The sequence below is a fragment of the Anastrepha obliqua genome, chromosome 3, assembly GCF_027943255.1.
Source record: "Anastrepha obliqua isolate idAnaObli1 chromosome 3, idAnaObli1_1.0, whole genome shotgun sequence".
Classification (NCBI taxonomy): Eukaryota; Metazoa; Arthropoda; class Insecta; order Diptera; family Tephritidae; genus Anastrepha; species Anastrepha obliqua.
The window spans coordinates 69,487,337-69,512,421 of record NC_072894.1 but is presented as its reverse complement, the minus strand read 5'-3'; the positions used below and the strand labels follow the sequence as shown (position 1 = coordinate 69,512,421).

At 34.7% G+C, this 25,085-nt stretch overlaps 2 protein-coding genes across 3 annotated transcripts in view; both read right to left on the bottom strand.

Moving 5' to 3' along the window:
• The window catches only part of LOC129242903 (eukaryotic translation initiation factor 5B), a 149,556-nt gene that overhangs the window by 118,421 nt on the left and 6,050 nt on the right, over positions 1-25,085 (bottom strand). The window lies entirely within an intron of this gene.
• Positions 1,816-25,085, bottom strand: LOC129242904 (ATP-dependent DNA/RNA helicase DHX36). 2 transcript variants are annotated; one of them, XM_054879822.1, is made up of 3 exons: positions 25,008-25,085; positions 24,813-24,924; positions 1,816-4,888 (listed from the first exon to the last, which is right to left on the bottom strand). In XM_054879822.1, exon 3 carries the CDS (start codon positions 4,871-4,873, stop codon positions 2,060-2,062), a length of 2,814 nt encoding a protein of 937 aa, XP_054735797.1. In that variant the 5' UTR covers positions 4,874-4,888; positions 24,813-24,924; positions 25,008-25,085; the 3' UTR covers positions 1,816-2,059. The 2 variants fall into 2 exon arrangements, with proteins under 2 accessions (XP_054735797.1, XP_054735795.1); XM_054879820.1 differs by having other exon boundaries at positions 24,980-25,053.

Genomic DNA, 25,085 nt, shown 5'->3' with positions numbered 1-25,085 from the left:
GGATCCCTCGACTACTATCTGTTCCCCAATGTGAAGAAATAGATGGGGGGAAAAGATTTATTCAAGCGAGGAAGGAATTGCAGAAATGGTTTTTTAGAATTGGACAAATCCTCCTATTTGGAAGGAATCAACAAACTAAAACATTGAATGAAGTGTATAAGCCTAAAATTAAAACGCAAAACGCACACCACAAATAGGAGGAGGAGCTCGTCCAACCACCCAAAAAGGGCGTAAGCGCCAATTATGCTAGGCGAAGTCCAAAATAAACAAGACTGGCGTCATAAAAATATTTTTGATGGCGCCATCTTTTTAATAATTTAGTACGTTGAAAGTTACATCCCTAGCAGACTTCCAATGAAAGCTTGGTGACATTCAGTTCAGTGGAAGCCAGGTTATTACGTCTAAAGTGCCAGTAGGTTTGCGTCATCGGTACAAAAATGAGTTTCGAACAAAGAGCTAATATCAAATTTTGTTTTAAAATCGGTAAAACCTTTACCGAAACATTCGAATTCATGGACAAAGTTTATGGCGATGATTGCCTACCTCGTGCCAGAGTTCATGAGTGATTTACACGTTTCAGAGATGGTTGTGAGGACCTAAATGACAAAATCAATAATCAACGAAAACTACATCGAGATTGTTGGTAAATTTATTAAAAATGAACCGAAATCATAGCTGAAATTCATGGAATCGGAATTATTCACTTTGAGCCATTTTGGAGAGCAAGGTCCGAACCAAAAGATTCACCAGCCTCGAGACGCTGAAAAAAGCTCGAGTGGGCCAAAATACCTACGAGTCGCATTCGGGCAGGTTGCGATTCGTCGTCTCAAGGCCATAGTCAAGGCATATCGTGCAAAATTAAATTGAATAAAAGTAATCTTAAAAACTAAATTTTTGACCTTTTTAATTGGTTTTGGAGGGTAACGCTTTCCCACAGTTTCCTTTTCTTCCATGCTTTCTAAGTGTTCATGTTCAAGGGTTTTGGTATCTGGATACTGGATATTATATGCAAAAATATTAGTAATTTGATTTTTAAGATCTTTGTTCTTTCTCGTTCAGGTAGATTATGAGCATTTCCATACTTTTTAAATCATTTCACCCACTTTGTCTCAAAATCTCCAAAGATTTGCTGCTTCTGCAGGAACAGATAATTTTAGTCCGAGAAACAAGAAACATGGCTTCAAAATCATATTTCAAGCACTCATAAAGGGTACGACCATATGATAAGTTTTGACTATTTATTTATGCAATTTAGTAAATTTTTATAAAAATATAATTCATAGTAAAACAAAAACCATATATCGCAAAGTTTCAAACCTTGTACAGAATTTAAAAAAATTCGGCAAGTTTTCATCAAAACTTCAAACTTACTCAGTATTTTTCGAAAAAATTCTGATATACAGTTTTATAGATGATTGAATTTTAGTATAATAAAGTGAAAGTTTCAAATGGGTCAAAAATTACATTGATTTTTCAGACTTACATTTTTTATATCGAAGAAAACACCCAACACAGTCAGCAAAAAAAAATTCCAAAAATCAACCCGATATTTGAGCCACACCCAGTACGTGTTGTTACTGTAAAAGCCCCCATTCAAATGCCATACGATTTTATTAACGTTTTAAAGGATGAATAAGTTCAACGGAAATCAAAATCACAATTTTTTATATTATTATTATATAAGCTAATAACTTGAATATGTAATAATTAAACTAATTTAATAGGGTATAATTTTAATTTTCTTCAAATAATCGCTAAGCAATTTTAAGGGCACTCGCTTTTACCAAACACACCGTAGCTCTTCTGGTTAACTTATCTTATCTGCCGAATTTCCATTGAAACTCAACGGTTTGGTAATGCAAAATAAATCTCAGTCATGGTAAAATCAATACTAAACAATTTTGTTTACAGGTTTTTTTTACTATTTCATTTATTATTTGTTATGATGCATACACTATACAAGTGTATGCAGAAGAAATGCACATATAATCTTTCATTTACAAGACACATTTGTCTCAACATCATTCTCTTTTACAAGCTTTTACATTTACAAAAAAAATTATTGTTGCTCTTCATCAGACGAGAGATATTGATCGCTATAATCGTACACATCATCTAACGATAAGAGTATTTGAATTGCTTTGATGATGTAATCTTCGCTGCTATTTGGCAGGATGGGTGATGGATTTAGTGCACGCTTTTGCATAAGCCATTCCAAACGTTTGCGCAGTTCCAAAACAACTTTGGCTGTGGCGGGATCGCATTTAAAGAAGTACGTGCGAGCCACTGAAATGTAAAATATATTTTTTTCAGTATAACCTGTTTCAACGCCATCACCAAATATGATTAGGGCCATCGGAAAAACCATGGTAGCATCTAAAATATAAACACTCGATGACTTCTGCTTTTGAAAATAGACAAAATAGTGAGAATCAAATGAAGCTTCATGGCTATTCACAGACGATGGATGGAAATTGACTCGTCGTTCCTCTGGTGTGCAAAGATGATGTATGGCATTGACGTGATTCTTTGTACGACGTACTTTACTCAAAAATGCCATATTTGGATAAAGACCAGCGGCAATTATAGCGCGTAACAATGTAATATTCTTGGAATTCTCATTAGACGATTGGGCATTGCAATTACTTGAATCTGTAAAGCTGGATGCGCGAAGCAAACTAGCAAATTGGCGTTTCATATCCTCCAACTGTTGTAGTATGCCAATATTTAAAAAGTTTTTGTAGCAAAAATCTCGCTCAGAACTATCCTCACGCGATTCACGATAACTGAGTACAACATTGTCTATCAACAAATGATCACTTCTCTGATTGGCCGAGAGATGACGCTTGACACGATCAACTTCTCTCTCTTTGCCGAGTGGCGTAAAAAATGGCGACTTAAATGACAATCCCGCTGCCACTGAAGTGATAGGATCCAAACAACGAAAGAGTGCGCCCATCACAAGCATTTTACCAATTGGCGGATCAACCGGCAAACGTGCCAAATGCATGCCCAAAGGCGTTAATGTACCTTCCACGTCTAGCGCATTGATGCGTTTTAGTAAATTTATGCCATTTGTGACAGCTTGTTGGTTAGGTGGCGAAATAAGTGTATTAAAAAAATAGCCTACATCTTTCACGTGCAACATTTTCATATTTAATATGGTAGATTCCAGTTTACTACGCAATATTTCGGGCACTATTTGGTCGAGCATTGTCTTTTCACGAGCGCGACTAAAGAGATTATAACAAATACCAGGTTGCACACGACCAGCACGTCCTTTGCGTTGTTTCGTATTGGCTTTTGTAACCCAAGCTTCTTCAAGCGTTTGCAAATTGGCTTCCACATTATAATTATTCGTCTTCATGCGTCCACTATTGATCACATAGACAACATCATCAATTGTGACCGAAGTTTCTGCTACTGTAGTTGAGAGTATAACCTTACGAATGCCAGGTGGCGGTGATTGAAAAACATTCTTTTGAAACACGGTAGGCATCATTGAATGTAATGGATACACTTGTATCTTACGTGCGTAACGCTGGCCAATCGGTAAAGTGGGATTTAGCAGTACAGAATTAAGTTTAGAAATGTTATCGTAACCCGGCAAGAAAACCAAAATCGCCCCCGGTGGCTTTGTATCACAAATATAGAAAATTAAATGCTCTAAAAATTGTAGATTTTCGCAACCTTCCGAGTCGGTACAACGTAATGACTGCAGTACCTGATTATCGTACTTGTCTTTAATCTGCCGCAGATATGGCTCGATCATTGCTGAATACTCCAAATTATTAGTGCTCTGGCGGTTAGATTGCTTGGAGCGATGTCGTGCCTTATTTTTGTTGCACTCGTGCGGATTATTGTGAAAACGTGTGAAACCGGTTTCTTGTATAATATCTTCCAGGTAGTTCACCTTAACCGGAAACATTGTGCCTTCAATGTTTATCGTATAACAATTGTTGAAATAAGCGCTAAATTCTTCCTCCGACACAGTAGCACTCATTAAAATAATTTTCAGATTTGGTCGATGTGGCAATATGATTTTCAATAAAGCCATTAGCAAATCAGTCTCTACACTGCGTTCGTGTATCTCGTCTATGATAACAATGCTTACGGCATTCATCAATGGATCTGATTGCAACTTTTGCAGAAGCACGCCTGTGGTGCAATACAAAATGGAGCCACTATCTCGCGGCATTTCACTTTCCAAACGAATTTGATAGCCCACCGATGTACCCAAATGCTCACACCTTTCATAAGCTACACGCTCAGCAACCGTTACTGCCGAAATACGACGCGGTTGTGTACATACTACATGACACTGTGAGCCACGATTATTAAAGATGTAATCATCCAAAATGAGCTGTGGCACTTGTGTTGTCTTACCACAACCCGTACTACCAACAATTAGTAATACTTGATTTTCTTTAATCGCTTCTAATATACGATCATGTTGCTTCATTGCCGGCAAATTCATACGTTGCTCGTATCGTCTCTGGAACTGTGGATCACGTTCCTTTAACAAAGCATCGGATTTGTAACGTTGATTTTGAAATTCATTATCCAGCAGCTCATAACTGGATGACTTTGAAGTAACAATGAAATCCTCAAAATCGGCGAATAACAAATGTCGAAATTGTGCTTCAAAGTCTTTCAACACTTTCTCATCTTCGCAGCTTTGTGCGAAACGATAGAGTTTCTCTTCAACCCTTGCCAGCACAGCTTGCGGGACACTCACGCAAGGTCCCAATCTAATTGTTGGCTCGTCTGGTCTTGGACGCTTTCGCTTTGATAAGTTGCGGTAAAATAGTCCGATGTCACGACCACGTAATCCAGGCGGATGACGTATTCTTTCTCTATCGTTGCGATCCATCTTTGTTTTTCAAATCTGAAAAGAGCAAATTTATATGTGCGCACAGCAAATTTTATAGCCGAAAAATATATAAAAAATAACAAACAAAATAATACAGCCCCAAATTACAACACGAACAAATATCTGACAAAAGTAAACAAATAAAATAGGAGAAGAGTTGTCATCTGGAAACGAGTCGATTACCGGATGTAGACCTACCAGAACGATCCGGACCGGGCTCACAACATTCACTAAAAAGCATAAAACTACCGAAAAAATACAAAAGTTATCGCTCAATTAATGTTATCTGATTATCTGGTTATCTGACGGTATGAGAATTACCACAACAACATCCGTGGCAAAACTGAATCGTTTTAAAGAAACCAAATGAATATCCAAAATTGACCTAGGACATGTTTACGCAAATCTGAAATCTTTTTGGGGAAATCGGAAGAAAGCTGAACTGCGCTTCTACGTTTGGTACTAGCTGACAGAGCAAAAATATCACCAACATCTTCACTGCGCCCTAAAGTTTTGTAGAATACAAAGACAAATTTGAGGGCACAAACGAAAAAAACTTAGGAAAGGTCTTCGGCGTAATGATAAGAGAAGCTGTAGTCTTTTAGTGGTCCGAATTTTGCGAATTACGTGGAAAAGAACAACACAAAAGAACCTCCTTATGTTGATATAACCGTTTTGAATTTAAATCATATGCGACCCGATTAATACTCGTAGTGTTGTAAAGAAAGAAAATAAACAATTGCGCCCCTGGAAAGTATTTGGAGGCATATCCCGCTAAACGCCAAACTGCTGAGTAATACACAAATAAAAGGAAACAAAATGGAACAACTAACAACAATTGGAGTAAGTAGGTAAATTAAAAAAAAAATACCAATTTCTTTTGCGGGTCGGATGCAAGATGATACAGCTATAATCAATGCGATTAACGTCAAAGCTGCAAATCAAAAACAAAAATACGATTTTGAGAACTAAAGTAGAAATGTAAGGCAATTATGTCAAGCAATTCAAAAAAGAGTAAAAATTAAGGTTATGAAATTAAAAATTCTTTTGGGTATTTTCCTTCTAGTAAAGTAAGCGCACCTTAAGTCCCTTCGTATATTGTGTCAAAAGAAATTTGCAACAGTACCTGCTAAAAACAAAACAGGTCAGACATAGCTTCGGTCAAATTAGAGTTGTTTTTCTTACGTCGTTAAATATAACCACAGAGCAAGACAGTACGCAGACTCATTCCCCATGGTGCTAGCCAAGTATTGTACATACAGAGGAATATTAACATCACTGTTTAGAGCCATAGAAGATTCGCCTGAAGCCTTGTGAAAACTGCTGTGCTAGTTTTTATACGGAGCCAATTATCAAATAAAATATATTTTCTCTCATTGCTGAAATTCTTGTACATAGCTCTTCCAAGCTTTTAATCTCATTCAACAAATGTCGAAATTTTTGAAAACACCACAATCAATTGTATTTATAAAACATTATTCATTGAGAAAATTTTCACTAAAATAACACCGAAAATAAAATACTTGCTAAATAGAAAAGAACACACGAATGTACATAAATGACAGGCGAGCGAGGTGCAAATAAAATATGCATATGTGTATGTATATGCTATATACTTTGTTGAGTGTAAATTGTTACAAGGTTGACCACAACAAACAACTTTTTAGAAACACCTCACTTACCGGGCATCTTTTTAATGATGCACAAAAAAAATATTTTTTTTTTTCTTTTATTTCTAGAATAAATTGAACGATCGCCAGGCGGTAATGAGACACTAGACCACTTCACTCTACTTTTTCGCATTCATTCATTAACTAAATTTGATTCATTAAGAATTTTGTAGAGGTCTCATGCGTATACGGCGCAGTGGCCTTTAAATACGTACACATATAAGTATGAATGTATTATAAGCACATACAAAATCACGAAAGAAACTATTTATTATGCGAGTATTTTAGGAAGTCAATGACACTTTTCATGCTAATTTTACTTAGAATTATTTAGTTTAGCATTTGCTAGCTTGTTGATGTTTTATTCAAAGTGAAACTTTTATTTGCGCTTTTTAGTACTGCTCATTGATCGTACAATACTTTAACGATTTTTAGACCCGCGTGCAATTTTGCAAAAAGGTATTATAATTTTCTTAACCCTAGATCTAAAACTTAGATCAGTGTTACTCTCTCACTAATCATTCCTTTCACGGACTACAAATTAAAAATAGGTATATTTGAATACCTCATTTTTTATTTCAAACAAATGAGTGTAAATTAAGGGAACTTTTACATTCTTTATATTTAACTAATTATAAAAGTTCTGTTAGTTAGGTGGTGTGACGGGAATATGTTCAATTCGCAAAACTGCAGGCGTGCGTTGTCTATTAGACGAATGTTTAGGGATCCAGGATTAATCACAGGTTAATTAATGGTTGTATGTAACAGCATAAATGAAACGAGATTTGTTATACAGAGTAGAAGGTGTTCAACGTAGCAGGTGTGGTTTTATTTCATGTTGGTTAGAAAAACAAAAAGTAAAAAAAATTGTCTTAGTCTCATCTGATAAATCTCCTAACTGTTGGCATAAACTTTCTTAAAAGCCTATTTTATCAAACAGCGCTGAAGATTAATTAGCACTCAATACTAATGCTACAGCTTAAAAACTTGATATGCAGGGTTACCGAGAAAGTCGTCCTAGTCGTTCTACTTTCAAAAGAATACTTTTCTGACGTTGAGCTCTTACATAGAAGTTTTCCACATTGATTTCGGATAACTCTTAATAAGAATATTATATTGTATAAGAATATTATATATTATATTATATATTGTGTTTGACCACCATCTCAAGCCATTAGCTTATTTTGAATGAGAGACTTATAATACGTTGACATATAAGTAAATGGACTACTTTTTCGTAAAAAGCGAGATTTCCCATACAAAATTTCTCTCCCAAAATCTTATATTATAAAATAATCCTACATAATAACCATACTTTTAGCCATAATTATATTGACTTTAGAAAATCTGCCTCCGAGGTGCCTCGTTGTGTTTCCCAGGGTAAGATCCCAGGGCTGTCAGATGCTACTTATTTTCTGAGTAATAAAATATGTCGTAGATTAGTGTTAGTAATATATATATTCTGAAAATGTAAATATCTGCTAGATTGGGCCGGTGGCCAGCTCACCATCAGTCATCAGGTACTAATGGTTACTTTTCTTAAAGTCCGAAACGTAAAATAGGAAACCTCCGAGCGTATTTCTGCTATAAAAAAAGGTTCTCATAAAAAACCACCTGCCACTCAGATAAGGCCTAAAACTGTAGGTCGCTCCATTTTTTGGAAATAACGTCAAAAGCACACCATACATTGGAAGAGAAGGTCGACCAAAATTTAGAATGTAATTTTGTAATTATTTGCCGTGCAATTCGAATAAAATCATAAATTTTAAGCTTCAAAAATCTCAAAAATTGAATGCTTTAATTTTCAATTTGGAATATAATATATGAATAGGACAAAATTATGGGCATTTTCATTCAAAGGTTGTTTTTAATATAAAAAAAACTACACCCACGTCACTTGTAAGGCTGTGTGAAGACGCTGCTTAGACAACACAAGTATCAACAAAATCTCATAAGGGAATTGTAGGTCAGCCTACTCAATAATATCAGCTACATACAAATGATACGTGCTTATGTAAGTAGATATGTGCTGTGCGTCTCATTAGCTATGGAAAAAAAATCACATTTTTTGTGTGATTGTTGAATGTTTGGGAATTAAATTTTAATTTTAATTTTATCTGTAATAACAAAATTTACCAGCTGATACATATAAAATAGGGTGTGAATTATGATAATGAAATTTGGGCAAGCATTAAATGAATTGTGCCGTATAGTGAAGTGCTGTCAATGTGTGTACGTTTCGGATAGGTTATATTAAGGGGAGGGTAACGTTAATTCATGGAAAAAAAGGCACATTTTTATGATTTTTTTTTGATGACACAGTTAAAATTTATTCGTCAAATCTTTTACTACATAAAACTATAGCATTTGAAGTATATTTTGTGAAATTTTCATCCAAAAATATTTAAAAATACGGCAATGGCAGAAATTATTCGGACGCATCTCAAAAAAAAGTAGTTTTGCGGTGCCCCTCATAACTCGATGTTAAATCATGTGAAATCAAAAAACCAAAGTTATTTCGTTAGATAATCGTTTTCTCCAGGTAACGCCGAGAGGGTTTTTTGAAATTAAAAATTTTTCGATTTTTGGGAACACGTTAAAGTCAAAAACACGATTTTCGCGTAAAAAATCGGTCAATTAGTTACCGTAAAAACAAAAGTATCAACAAATTCGAAAAAAACTCTTCGGCGTTACCTTGTAAAACATCTACAGAAAAAGTGTTCAAAATTTCAAAAGGATCGGTGCAGTAGTTTCAAAGTTATGAGGGGCACCGACTTTGAAAACGTAAGTTGTGGGAAAAACGCTTTAAAGTACAAATGGCGCGCGGTTGAGCCAGGTAGGTAGCAACACTTACATGGCTGTATCTTTGTAAGTTTTGCTCCGATTCATATAAAATTTTCACAGAATATTCTTGAAAGGTTCTTCATTTAAAAAACCAAATAAAAAAAAAATGCAAAAATAAAAATTTAAAAACGTTACCCCCCCCTTAATAATTCTTCCAAACGATTGAAACGAATTTCTAACGCGCAGTAGGGGTTATAGATTATAGATTTTTTCAAATAATGAAAATAGAACAAATAGGAATGATTTTGAAATGAAAATATATATTTTTTTGATTTGCAACAAATTTAATTTTTTTTCGATTATGGTTTTCGAACCCGGTAAAATTTTGTATGTTGTAATGTTATATTGTATAATAAATAGATTACAAATATTAATAAAGGATCTCTCAAAGACGCGCCTACATATTGTTTTAAAATAAAACATGTAAAAATTTAGATTCTTTCAGGTTTCACTATTTTTATTCAAAATACGGCGCTTAGCAATAATATATGTGAAAAATGTCATTACGAGAACGAAAACTTTCAAGGAACCGCGCTACGTTGAGTTCAGCAATATCGATTTAATGTTGTGCTCCAGTTCTGGAATCGTTGTTGGCTTATTCACATAGACTTTGCTTTTCAAAAAACTCCACAAAAAGTGGTCTGATGTAATTAGATCGCATAATCTAGGTGGGCAGTTTAGGTCACAATTACGTGAAATTAACCGACAGTGAAACTTAGATCGCAAAAACGCAAAAACTGTTGCAAATAAAGATCGTCTATGCCTATTTCTTCAACATCAGACCACAACAAATCTTCAAACAATTGCCTATAGCGATGCCCATTGACAGTAACAGCTCTTTCATTTTCATCATCGAAGAAAAACGTGCCAATTATTCCACTAACCCAAAAACCACAGCAAACAGTACCTTTTAGTAGATGGAATGGTTTTTATTTTCAGCATCATTTACAAATAACGAATTTCCGAAATTTCTGCGTTGGTAATGAACTATTAACTTCAATTCTTATGCTAATTGAATTTTGTAAGAATGAAAATGCAAATCCTTACATAAAATCCGCCAAACAGTCGACAATTCGGCAATTGAGTGAAATTTTGGTATTTTGTGGGGCGAGGACGGTACGTGACTACCACTCGGAAGTGCGCGGGTTCGAAACCTCTGTATATGTATATATTGTCAGAGAAATATTTTTTTGAAGGAGGCGAAATAGATTTAGAAATATAAATAGATTGTAAAAAGTATGATGAAAAAAGTCACCTTTCCACATGATAAGTGGATTTTTCGAATTTGTACTATTCAAACTTACACCGAAACTGACGATTTTCTGATACTGACTTCTTTCAATATTACCATATGAAATCCATTGGAAATTCAATTATAAAATTTCCAGCGGGGTAGCTACAGTTTTTCCCCTACAGCATTGGTAGTGCGTTGGTGTAAGCTAAGAAAATGGCAAGACGACAATATTATTTTCGATTATATTCAGTTATAACAAGTTTCCATTTTTCGTCATTTTAGTCAATTTCACTACAATCTTTAGTTAATGAATGCAAATGTGATTGAATGTATTGAATAGTCGTTTGGTGGGAATTTTTTTTCGATGCGCTCTGCAAGTGATGCGTGTATTTGATGTGCGATGTGTAACTATTTTCGTTGCAATAGTTTTGTTAATTATATTATTTATATTCCATATTTTATTGTTTTCATATTTTTTATATGTGCATAATGAAAAAAAAACTTAAGCTGAGTAAAATGGCTGAATTGCTGATCGTGCAGCCACCAACTCCACGACCCAATTTCGTAAATTTTAAGCTTTTCTGCGTCGCTTGCTATAAATTATAAATTCTTTCTGATTTCCGGCAAACCAATGCGTACATATGTGTTACTTCCACAAATTGTCAGACATACCAAGAATAACGGCTGAACTAAGCCAATTTGAGTGGAATAAAATATAAATATAGAAATCATAAAGTTTCATAAACGTAAGCAGAAAAAATTTAATAATTTTTTACCTTATTAATTTTCTTCGGGAATTTTGTTTTGTTGCAGCCATATCCGGTTGTTGTAGACACGGTGCAACAATATACATACATAAAATGTAAGACATTGTTCTTTAATAAATTACATAAATGTACAAAAAAAATGTGAAAATTCGCTAATAAACACTGATAATTTTTTGGAAAAGGCGCCATAAATAAAAGATAAAAAAAGAACGAAGAACACAGTTCTATTCATGAGCTTTTCCAGTAAACATTAGTCAGCTACTAAAATACTGAGAATTTTACACCACCCGTACAACTTTGCCAAGTGTATGTCTATGAAACTGTAATTCTCCCAATATTACGGCAGGTTTTTACTAATTTGGGCTCTGTCTCGTGTCTCTCGTATATCCGACAACAAAAAATGCAGGTTTTTTTCTTATGGGGCTTTAACGGATTTCGCATAGCGACCTAAAGATCTATTGTTTGTCCGTTCCTACGACTGTCGGTTCTGTGTAAAAGAACTGTCACTTATGCTGCTACAACAACAACAACATCTATTCTTTGTCCTATTTTATTGCGTTTTATTTCCTCCTTTAATAAAATATGTTTACCCAAAATGTTTGTACCGCAAATATATCAGTGCACATAACCTGCAAGTTCCATTGAACTATATTTATAGGTTAATGAGATGATAATTCAATCTACAATGTCCTGTTAGAATTCCCGTGGTGATTCTAGAATTGTTTTTATTTGATTCCATACAATATTTAAATCGGTTTAGGTTTAAACTACCCATCATTGATTCGATTGCGATAAAGCCGGTAGACTGTCCCAGTATGATCTTCTTTGCCTTTCATCTACTTCCAAAATAAGAGAGGAGAAGTGACCCTTTCCTAAGCCACAAAATGGCTCTGCGCCTATAAAGCGGAAGCCGCCTAATTTATCTGTCATTTCGTTCCCAATAATTCCTATGTGGTCTGGAACCGATGGAATAGGTACCTGGTTGGTCCGGTTTTGATGTAACCTGGACCGTCGCTCCTCGTTACGCAATAGAACATATCCGAGTGTATTTTGGTATTTTTATTTGTTACGAAAAAATTTGAACTCATCTGTAGCTCAGAATAAACTGTCATCGCTCATTTTTTGATATCAATTAAGGGGCATGCGAAAAATTATACAGATGTATTATTATTTTTGCACCCTTGATACTCAGTGTTTAATTTGATGAAGTAACTGACTCAATTTTTATTAAATAATGATTTAATGTACAGCACCTTTGTCAAAACCTTAGATTAGCAATCTGAGTGCTCAAATAGGCCGAGAAATTTACTTTTTTCTTTACTTTAAACCTAAAAACTAATACATGTATGTGTAAAAAAAATGAATGTCGGCGGTGAAATTTTGATGTATTGTTGCAAGTATGGCAGAGATGGTTTATAAGTTTTTTTGGACCCGCTCAGAATTTATAAAATGTTAAATCAATATTTTCGGGGTGGCACATTTACACAAATCATGTTCCGGGACCGATTTAATTAGGTGTATTGAGTCGGGTACCAAAGAAATAGTGTTTTTGCAGAAAATCAATCCAGCAAGTGGCGCTGGATTTTCGTAGCCCATTTCTGTAAGAAAACCACGAAATGTGCATTATAATGACGTAAAATCAATTCGATCCAAATTGTTCAATTGGTGAAAAAAAGAATTTCCGTAAGCATTTGTCGACAAAATGCGGAACACTGAGATAAATGGTATGCCAAACGACAAGGACAATTTTTTGTGGCAACATTGAGAAAAGTAAACATGAAAACCAAAATGTGTTTACAGAAATATCATTTATGATAAATATTTTTTAAATGAAGAAGAGTTGCGTGAAATTTTAAGAAATCACTTCTGTAATTAATTACTGTGCATTTTGTCAATTTATATTTAAAATTTAATTAACCATGATTTTTTTATTGATGACAACAGTCAACAGTCAGTAAAGTTCCATAAATTACAAAACCTGTGCAAGCTTTTATTATAAAATATTCACATAAATATTATATAACGTATATGTACTGTAATACTAAGGCGATAACCATGACAGCCAATTCTTCTCTATATTTTTGTTATGATTTTAAAATTAAATTATTTAAAAATTTAAATAATAATAATAACCTAATTTAACCTATGTTTGGCGTATTCAAATAATAAACAACACAAAATACAGAAAAAATTGAATTAAGTTAATGAGAGTTGTCAAAACCTGAAGGTTGAAGTGAGAATAATGATCGACAATATATGTTGTTGTTGTTGTAGCTAATATAAATACGAGTCGTTCCGGTAACGTAGGAACAGTAGTATATCATTTCATTTAGTTACAGAAACCGTTTCAACAGAGTATTCATACTTAAATAGAGTGGAACACCACGTCAGTTGACTACCAGCGCCGTCGATCAATTCGACAAATTTTTTTTACAGAAACCCAACAAATGAGAGTGACGTCGCAATCGACAATTTCAATCGAGAACGTGAGCCAAAATAAAAAATAAATAATTTAGCATACACTTCTATTAGGTGTTTGGCCGAGTTCCTCCTCTTATTTGCAGCGTGCGATTTGATATTGTTCCATAAATGGAGCGACCTACAGTGATAAGCCGACTCCGAACGGCAGATTGGCTTTTATGAGGAGCTTTTTCATGACAGAAATACACTCGGAGGTTTGCCATTGCCTGACAAGGGACGATCGCTATTAGAAAACACTTTTTCTAGCATTTTGGTGTTTCGTGCTCGAAGATTCGAACCTACGCACTTCCAAATAGTAGTCACACACCAACCCATTTGGCTATGGCGGCCGCCAGAACTTATCATAGATGCATCCAAATTGGAGGTATGAAAAATACTACACATATTAATATAAATATTTACGGTCCGAATTAAGTCAATACCGTTATAATCGTTATTTAGTTTATAAAAATTTTGTATCTATTGTACGTATTGGCGGCCGCCGTAGCCGAATGGGTTGGTGCGTGATTACCATTCGGAATTCACAGAGAGGTCGTTGGTTCGAATCTCGGTGAAAGCAAAATTAATAAAAACATTTTTCTAATAGCGGTCGCCCCTCGTCAGGCAATGGCAAACCTCCGAGTGTATTTCTGCCATGAAAAAGCTCCTCATAAAAATATCTGCCGTTCGGAGTCGGCTTGAAACTGTAGGTCCCTCCATTTGTGTATCAACATCAAGACGCACACCACAAATAGGAGGAGGAGCTCGGCCAAACACCTAACAGAAGCGTACGCGCCAATTTTTATTTTTTTTTTTATTGTACGTATTAGGTAAATTGCATACTCTGCATTTCTTTATTTTATGAAAGCTCCGCATAGGAAACTTAAGTGCGGAGTCACACTGTGCGTTTTCACCGGAGCGGTTGAAAGGCATGCGTTTTCACCGCACCGGATCGACATGTCACACTGTACGGTCACTCAGCGTCAATCTGCGTCAGTCTGCTGCATTCTGTAAGCACAACAAGATGTCCCGGAAAATTTTGAGAAAAAAAATAATTGCAATTTCGCTATTGGAAGCGGAAGGATTATTGAGAGAGCCAGTGAATCGCCAACACTGGGTCCATCCATTCTTTTCTCATCGTGAATCAACTGAGAAATTTCGACGGTTTTTCGAAAATATTCGCCAACTTCTATCCACGCTTTTTCTCTTGCATTCTTATCACTATATTCTTTTGCACTTTTATCCCAAAGGGCCGGCTTTTCTTGAATGCAAGTTATAAATTTATCCGTATCGAACATGATTGCAAAACGCTGCGTTTGAACTGCACAGTGTGACGGTATTCGTAAGAATACTTGTGTCGTCGATGTCTTCCGGTCTTGCGGTCGAGCCGCATCGCCGCAGCAAGTTGCGGCAACCGTCCGGTAGGTGCGGCGACAACGCATAGTGTGACAACTGTCATACAAACGCGTTCGTCATTGCCATCCTTTCGCGCCGGAGCGTTTTCAACGCTCCGGTGAAAACGCACAGTGTGACTCCGCACTAAGTGGGAATTTCGAAAACTTTATTTTTACAAAAATCCAAAAAACAAGAATATATAGTGGATTCTGAGGCGTTAGAATAAAATGTGGTACCTTAACACAGAGCAACACGTGACTAGTATTCGAGAATTTTTATGAAAATGTAATTTTATAAAGTACATACAGTGACTCACAGCTTATTTGATGCAGCCAAAAAAATTATATTTTATATATCTTATATTTTTTTATTGTTAAATAACATGTTTTATTTAATAACAAAATAACAAAAAATGTTTCTTCATAAGAAAGATATGGCAAATTAAAATAATTCAGTTACAGTTTTGAGGTCACAGCTTAAATGATGCACTAAATTAAAAGTATTCAAAAAACATATTCACATTAATATTTCGATTTCATGAGTACGGCTAATACTTAGTGGGGTATCCCTTTGGATTCAGAACAGCTTTTAATCGGGAATTCATTGATTCTACAAGTTTTGCTGTATAATCGGAACTAATTTTAACCCATTCTTCCTGTAGTGCCCGTTTCAGATCAGAAGCATTAGAAATATTGTCGTTTCTTATTTTGTTTTCGAGCACTGACCACAAATTCTCAATAACATTGAGATCTGGACTCTGTGCAGTTGTCTGTACTACATGTGGGCATTCTAGATAAGCCAGGGGTCGTTGTCTTGGTAGAACCTAAACGAATCCCTAATGCGCATTTTATTCGTACTTTGTACTAAATCATCTTTTAGCAGATCCAGATACATCTCTTTATTCATCTTTCCTTCGATAAATGTTAAATTTCCGACGCCTGAATAGGACATGCAACCCCATATCACTGCCCCGCCGTGTTTAACTGTAGAGCGCAAATTTCATGGCTGAAGCGCGGTGTTTGGTTTTCTCCAAACACAGGACTTCCTATCAGACCTGAAAAGGTTAAATTTGTTTTCATCCGTAAAAAAACGGACTTCCAGAACGAAATGTCTTTGTTTAAATGTTGCCTGCAAAACTCTATTCTTTGCTTTCTATTACGAACATTAATCAACGGCTTATTTCGGCCAGTCCTTCCATGAAAATTTTCTTCGCGCAGAACTTTACGAACAGTTTCAGAGTTACAGATCTTGCCTTAGTATTTTTCGACTTCGTTCGTTAATTTTGAAGCGCTTAAATGGGATTTTTCTTTAACTTTGCGAACAATCCACCTCTTATCTGCATCATTAAATATTTTATTTGGCGCAGATCTGCCCTTATCTTCTTTCCTGTTTTCGTGTCGAAACCTTTCTATGTGCTGGACAGTTGAGGAATTAATAGCAACAATTTCTGCAATTTTTCGTAGGCTTTTGCCCTCTTTATAATGATGAATAACGTCTTCCCTTTTTCAAGTGAGATTCGTTTTCCCATTTTAAAAAATTTTAATTTTTTCAACTTTTCTTTACTGAGAACGATTTGGGACGCTAAACTAAACAGAAAAAATACATTTCCCGGTTATTGCATTCTCAGAGAAAATATAAAATACACTGCATCATTTAAGCTGTGAGCATATTGTGATGAGAAAGCCATTTGTTTCTATATATTTTCAGCAAGCTTTGTTATTGTTACTGTTCTTTCTGCAGTGGTAAACAGTACATACATATCTCATTACAAGTCGTATATATTTTTTTATTAAAGATCGAGTCATTTTCTTTCTTCTGAAAAAGTATTGGCGCGTGCACCCTTTTTAGGTGTTTGGCCGAGCTCCTCCTCCCATTTGCGGTGTGCGTCTTCATGTTGTTCCACAAACGGAGGGACCTACAGTTTCAAGCCGACTCCGAACGGCAGATATTTTTATGAGGAGCTTTTTCATGGCAGAAATACACTCGGAGGTTTGCCATTGCCTCGAGGTTTGCCATTGCCTATTAGAAAAATGTTTTTCTTAATTGTGATGTTTCACCGAGATTCGAACCTACGTTCTCTCTGTGAATTCCGAATGGTAGTCACGCACCAATCCATTCGGCTACGGCAGCCGGCGTATTACCTGCATCAAATAAGCTGTGAGTCACTGTATGTATGTATACCTATGTACAATATGTATTCAATTTTATTGCTGCTAAGAATTGCGTACTTTTTCATCTTCACATGCATACTGTACAGTTCATTCCGAATAAAATGCGCAAAATTTCTTTATACTCGTACATATTTGTAAATGAGTGTTGCATGTATGTACATGCTTGTGTGCTTTTTCTCATGACCATTGAAATTTGCTTCAGTTCGAAAATTTCATTCATAAGTTACGTGCCAAAAAAAATTAGAAAGCAGCAAAAAGATAACAAAATTGTCAACAGTGACATAGTACGAATGCTAGTGACATTAATTTCTGCAGTAAAGAAAGACCCAAACATATTTCACACAGAGACAAAATTCATAATTAGAATATATTCTGAAAATCCTGCATTAGATTTCATTTCAATTTACTACTTATAGCCTGCCAAAAAACAGAGTTGGTTTGACATATAGGGCTAATTTTTTCAATTAGAAGTTATTTGAACTTGAATGGTTATAAACTTTATAAAAAAACTATTTTAAGTTTAAGGTCAATAATTGACTAAACACACGGTTAACTTATCGGTAATGTGCCAGTTTGCGATCTGATACAAAGCAAGGTTTCTGGAATTATTAACGTAAATTGAACACAGTAGAGGTACATATGTCAGGACATCAACGTCAAAATTGTTCTAATGACAGTTCAATACATTGTTTATAAGCCATCAAAAGCATTTGCGTGTCAGTTTTGTTGAATTGTTTTTCTGTGATGGAATTCAAACGTAATAGTGTGATTGCGTTATATTTGGCTGGAAAATCACAACCAGCCATTGTTCGTGAGCTCAGTCACCTTAAAGTGAATAAAATGTATGTGTATCGCACTATAAAACGTTACAATGATACTGGCAGCATTGCAAAACGCTGTGCAGGTGGACCAAAAAAAAAACGCAACAACGCCAGAAATGGTTCGAAAAGTGAATGCTCGACTTGAACGAAATCCACGTCGAAGTGGAAGAAAAATGGTCAAAGAACTGAAAATATCGCAAGACAGCATTCGACGCATATTGAAAAATGAGCTTAAGGTCAAGGCTTACAAGTTCCAAAAAGCACACGATCTTTCACCCCAGCAAAAATAAGTTCCGTGCGAAAGAGCAAAGGAGTTGTTGCACTTGCACGAACGTGCCGAATTTCCTAACATTGTGTTTCCTGATTAAAAAAATTTCCCAATTGAGCAGTTCATAAATACTCAATACGATCGTGTTTACTTGACCGAACGCTCATACGAGAATTTGAGCCTACGTATGGCCACTCGAAGCAATTTCCAATCGCATGTAATGGTTTGGGCTGGAGTGACCGGTGATGGGCCAATTGTTGTTGGTTTGTTGGCATAACACTGGTCTTTGACGGCACCCCAAAGATAATAATCCAACGGCGTCAAATCGCAGCTCCGAAGCAATTGATGCACTGAAGACCAACATACGCGATGTCATAGCTGAAATACAGCCGCATACAATCGAAAATGTGTTGAAAAATTGGACCGATCGTATGGGATGGTGCATGGTTAGCCGAGGCAGCCACATGAATGAAGTTGTGTTCCATCATTAACCGGAAGGATTGTACTTCAAAATAAAAAAACAGTTTGGAAAAATATTGAGTAGTTTATTTTTTATAGCATTTTTAATTCCGTAAAGTTATATGGCGGACCCTATATATGCACATACGTACTACATACATATGTGACTAAAATGTATATGCCACTAGCACTGCAACAACATTTACTAATCAACAAGTCTGCCACTCAGTGAAAAACTATAAAACAAATGGCATGTTAGTTTCATGTAACTCCAAAACAATTTTTAATACATAAAAAAAAGCGAAAATAAAAAATCATCACCAGGAGCTATGCATTACAACGAGTGCGACAACTTCTGCAAAAGAAGTGGTTCCACAGTATAAGCTAAGAAGAAATATTTATTTTTAATGCCTCAGGAATCCTTTGCGCAAATATGTCACTTTAAACTGCGTATGTAATTTGAAAACTTGTTCACATTACATAGAGAAATGTCGAAATAGTAATCGATCAGAAAAAAGCAGGCAAACTGTGCCTAAATATTACAAGTAGAGTGGCGAAACAAAATTATTATCTGGTTTTGACTCTGTCTAACCTTTTTTTGGTCTAAATTAGAATATGCAGCGTTTATTTCAAGACAATATACTCGTAAATAGGTTGGAAAGTGTTGCGAAAATTTTCATCTGCGTCACTTTGCACGCTCTAAATTTCACTCAACCTATTCCGTTATATGAATCAACCTGTCCCTTGTTAGTCTTCCGTCATTAAATAACTGAAAAACTCTCTTGGACCTTTTATGTCTGACTTTCCCGCGGGAAGAATTTACTGCCCTTTTCTGTTTGAAAGGCTGCAGTTCAATATACCTAGTAGAAACCTCTGTCCTCTGTCGGTTTGATATATTTGTATGTAAATATATGTAAATCTATACTTAAAACTAAATTGAAAGATTGTCTCATGTATTACACGGTGTGACAAAAAAAAAATTAAATATACTTTTATGGAGACCTAGCACAACTTGTAGGTATAGTAAAACTAAGAAACATGGTATAGGAGAAATTTCCAAGACACCCCCAAAATCTCATTTTATGGCCATAAAACCGTTTTTCAGTAGGTTGATGTGAACAATCACTCCTAACTTCGCCAATTTCCATCCGATTTCGAATTTGTTTTTTTAATTCGAAAGAACAAAAACAAGCCTTTTTGACAGTGTGTTGACAAATTTTCTGAAATGACAACTGACGAGACTGTAGACGGAAGTATTCGGAATTTTTTTATTTTTTCTCCATTTTTTCAACTTTGACATCATTTTTGCGATATTATCCGATATTGAGGATGTTTTTTAGTACGCTACTGCTATAGTAAATTTAATTCTGCGTCGAATGAGCTATATTTGACTGTAATTGAATTAAAATTAATAGAGTTGTGTGAGTTTTAAGATTTTATTATTTTTTTTTTTACTAATTTGGTATGTAGGTATAACTTACGCTAAATGGGAATAAGGACGTGTTTTGATGCGTTATTACAGATACGTAATATTTATTGGAGTATATATGTATACATAAGAGTACACTGTACTGCATACAACAGAACTGGTTAGAACTTACGAAAATATCTGACAAATTATAGCACACTTTTTTCAATAGAAATATGGAAAAGCTCCCAAGTGTACCAAAGTTCACACTGTACATTGATTAACAAAAGAAGTTTGTTATTATAATTTAACCTTATTAAAACGTCAAAGCTTTATTTTTTGTTTCATTGAAATTCAAGAGATATAAATCAAAACGTTGCCAGAAAAGTCGAATTTCTCAATATTCTCCGATGATGTGGCATCATCATCCTTATCATAAACCAGATGATTGTTATTTTTATAAAACGGACGTAAACGGTCATCATTATAAAGCTCGAAAGCACATAAAGTATGCTGATGTTGCAACTGTTAAGAACCCCGTAGTCTTGGACGATATGATTGACTCAACTGCAGGAACTGAAGGAAGTTCAACTCATTGCTGATGATGATCAAACTGATAACAATAAACCTGATGATGAAGAGTACTTTCCGTCTGGTTCTAAGTCTTCAGAACGACACATTGTATCAAATTCAGATTTTCAGGATCTTTCTCGTGATTTACTTCTATCGGGAAGACAATCTGAAACGCTCGCTTCTCGATTTAAACAATGGAATTTAGTTGATGACGACTTCAGATGAATGATGATGATCGAATTTCTTACAGAGAAGTATTTAAAACTGATGAAGAGAATGACAAATGTACCGTACCATACTAAACTCCAAAGGGCCGTTTCAAATGCATTTTTAAGTTTGGAACCAGTTCCGTTGTGTACTGCACCGTACCATACCGTACAATGCTGCACTGCACAATACTCCAATAAATATTATGTGTTTATAATGACACTTGTTATCATTTTCATGCTTCGATGCCTACATACCAAATTAGTAAAAAAAAAAAAAATCTTAAAACTCACACAACTCTATTAATTTTAATTCAATTACAGTCAAATATAGCTCATTCGACGCAGAATTAAATTTACTATAGCAGTAGTGTACTAAAAAACATCCTCAATATCGGATAATATCGCAAAAATGATGTCAAAGTTAAAAAAATGGAGAAAAAATAAAAAAATTCCGAATACTTCCGTCTACAGTCTCGTCAGTTGTCATTTCAGAAAAATTGTCAACACACTGTCAAAAAGGCTTGTTTTTGTTCTTTCGAACTAAAAAAACAAATTCGAAATCGGATGGAAATTGGCGAAGTTAGGAGTGATTTTTCACATCAACCTACTGAAAAACGGTTTTATGGCCATAAAATGAGATTTTGGGGGTGTATTGGAAATTTCTCCTATACCATGTTTCTTAGTTTTACTATACCTACAAGTTGTACTAGGTCTCTATAAAAGTATATTTTCACTGTCGCAGTGTTATTAATCTAGTATAGTGATCTCATCTCAAACCTAATATAATAATGTTAATTTACTTTGTACATACATATATAGTACACCCTTTTTGGGTGTTTGGCCGAGCTCCTCCTCCTATTTGTAGCGTGCGTCTTGATGTTATTCCACTAATGGAGGGACCTACAGTTTCAAGCTGCACACTATATATATTATATATACTATATATATATATATACAATGATACCTTGTGTGAATAGGGTTTCTATAATTTTTTGTACTTTTCATATGATCATGACAGGATATCTCACCCATTACCTGAGCTATTAAGATTTATATCTGGTCAAGGGCAACCATTCCAACTACATTTGCCCATGATTTTTAATGAACGTTTTATTCAGTAATTCATTTTTTAATTAAAAACATAATTTTTTTATCATCCACCCTAACTATAACACGCTTTACACAATATACAACAAAACCATCAAAAATATTTACACTTTTTTGCTGAACTTATTTAATGCACCGCAACAAGAAATTAGATTGCATAAAACAGATCGTTCGGAATATAATGTACAAAGTTCAAGTTGAATGCGCGAAATCGTTGTTTATAAAAAACAAAGCAAGTTAAATTATTAGAATTAAGCAAATATCGCTCATTTGCTGCAACGTCGTCATAACTCAAAAATCGTAAAATTTTAGTTAACATCACTAATATATCGGAAATAATATGTTTGATTAACTGATAAAGTGTTATATCCGAAGTTTTAACATTTCACGCAGCATCGCGATAGATGCCTTTCGCTCTAATTACATATCCATTGCGTCGTATTTGCAACAACGTATTATCTCAGTTGTGCGTCGGCTTTTGTGTGGTTAACATCGTGAAGTTCTCTAGAAAAGTGTCATATTTCGTTTTGTGACAATATTAATAAAAGGTAAGTTCACTTTTATATCTCTTTCTCTATCGTGTATATTGCCTTATTTTAAGATATGACGTTGTGCATGTAAAAATTTGAGTGAATTCCTGTAGTGTTTTTGAGTGTTATGACGTTTTTGCAGAAAAGAATAATTTTTATTTCAGTACTATTTTGTCTTGAAACACTATTACAAATAAGATGTATTAGTGAAGCAATAGTGTATTAAAGAACTATTCACTGTTATGACATTCTTGCACTAAATATTTTTTAAGTATAAATTATTTGCTATGAATCATTTCCATTTATGTCAGTATTGTTGTCATTTTCAGACAAAAAATAATGGAAACTAATTCTCCATGCGCCAAAATGGTGGGAATGGCTTTAAAAAAACAAGATGGAAAGGGTAAAGAATGCCAGATAAAAAGTACATGAACAGTGAATTTTGTTGAAATGAAATCAGACTCATTAAGCTCGAGCTCATTTTCTGAGGATGATGACGAATCCGTACGTGATACCACATACATTCCACCCGATATTGTCAGTAAGAGTAACAGTCACTGCGAACCAAATTCAACATCAGACAGTTCTGAGGCTAACACAACCGGTGTCGAAACTCCGATGATTTTAACTAGTCCACGAAAACGAGTTTAAGGTGGCAAATAATATCATTAAAAAGAAAAACATGAAGGATATTACAATGACAAGAGCATTTTATACAAAACCTCAGATAGTGGACTGCAAAAAAAGATCTGCTAGAATTGATTCAGAAAAATCACATTCCTAAGAATTATAGACCTTTTTACGAGCAATTGTAATCCTTATTCAATTCATTTTTTTATATAAAATGAATATTATTTTTTACGTGAATTTATGTTTCTTTATTTTTGTACCTGAAGTAATATGTTAATTTTTATGTTACAATAAAATATGCAATGAATGCAATAAATTTTATTTAATATCCATATTTTTGTCTCTTATAATGTTTAGTAAGGTTCAAATATAATACAGTCAGAAGTCAGAATTTGCAATAGATTTTCAGCTATAAAACTTTTTGTTATTTGCAGTAACGTCACAATTTTAATTATGTCAGACCATAAAACCTATTTTTGCAGCAACAACGTCATAAGAAAAACTCGGAGTACTTTTGAAGCTACAGAAATAAGTCCATTATACATTTCAACCTTTAATTTACATATACGTCTTAACCAGATGCTATTTCAGCAAATTTAACCATAATCTTCTTTTCATATACAATTTTAATATATATTAAACAATTTAAAAACTGAAAAATGGGTCTCCTGTAAAATCACAATTTTTGAGTTATGACGACGTTGCAGCAAATGAGCGATATGTAAATAATGCGAACATGAATGTACAAAATGCCTCAAACAAACCAACTTCCAAATGTACTTAAACCAACTCGACGAAATGCCAGTTTCTTGGAACTATTGTTAGATGAGATAAACGACGACAATCGGTAGCTTCACTGTACTAAGCAGGAATCTGTATGCTGCTACATCAACAACAATGACGTGTCGGATTTATATTCTGCCGATATTAGATTTCCCTACACAAATGTGGCGAGCTTTTAACCTCTTACAACGACTATGACCAGGTTCTAGTCTCTGCGTCAGTCATAATACGTACCTAAGCGAAACTAACTGCAAATTGCAAGGCTACATCTACAAATGTTCAATATACCACAATGACCAGTGTTTATATCGGACCAAGACCTGTTACTCCGACAATATTCTTGAAACTATGCATTAACAAAAAGAATATCTTAAGAGCAAATAGCAAAAACTAAGAAACCGTCGAGCCATTTCAATACGGAATAGTCACAAATTTATGTCCTCCAAAAGAGAAGCTTCCCACACTACACACATTTAAGCTTTGCTAAGTAACGTTTAACGTCTCCATTCCAAAGTAGAAAGAAGCATAGATGGTACCCTCATCTTCCCTAATTTATAAAAACAAAAAGTAAATAGGCACATTTTGAAATCAGTTATTCTAAATAACGTACGCTTTGCCTGCGATGATTTGTTTTGTGCGTAGACTTCTACAAGATGCAAATCGTTCCACGTCGCCACGATCCCTCGCTCCGCAAATTCACCACTGCTGAACAGTCGTCGAACCTAGCGTATATTGAATGTTATTGATATAGAAATATTAAAAAAATCAGTATCTCACTTTAAATTGGAAATCAACGTCAAATCACCTTTTAATTAAATTTGTTCAGCATATCACCCTTTTCAACTATTCACGAAAAATCGAACTGTCAAAGCTGTATCATAAA

Excerpts from the sequence above, each read along its gene's own strand:
- LOC129242904 (XM_054879822.1), bottom strand. The coding sequence starts at position 4,873 with ATGGATCGCAACGATAGAGAAAGAATACGTCATCCGCCTGGATTACGT.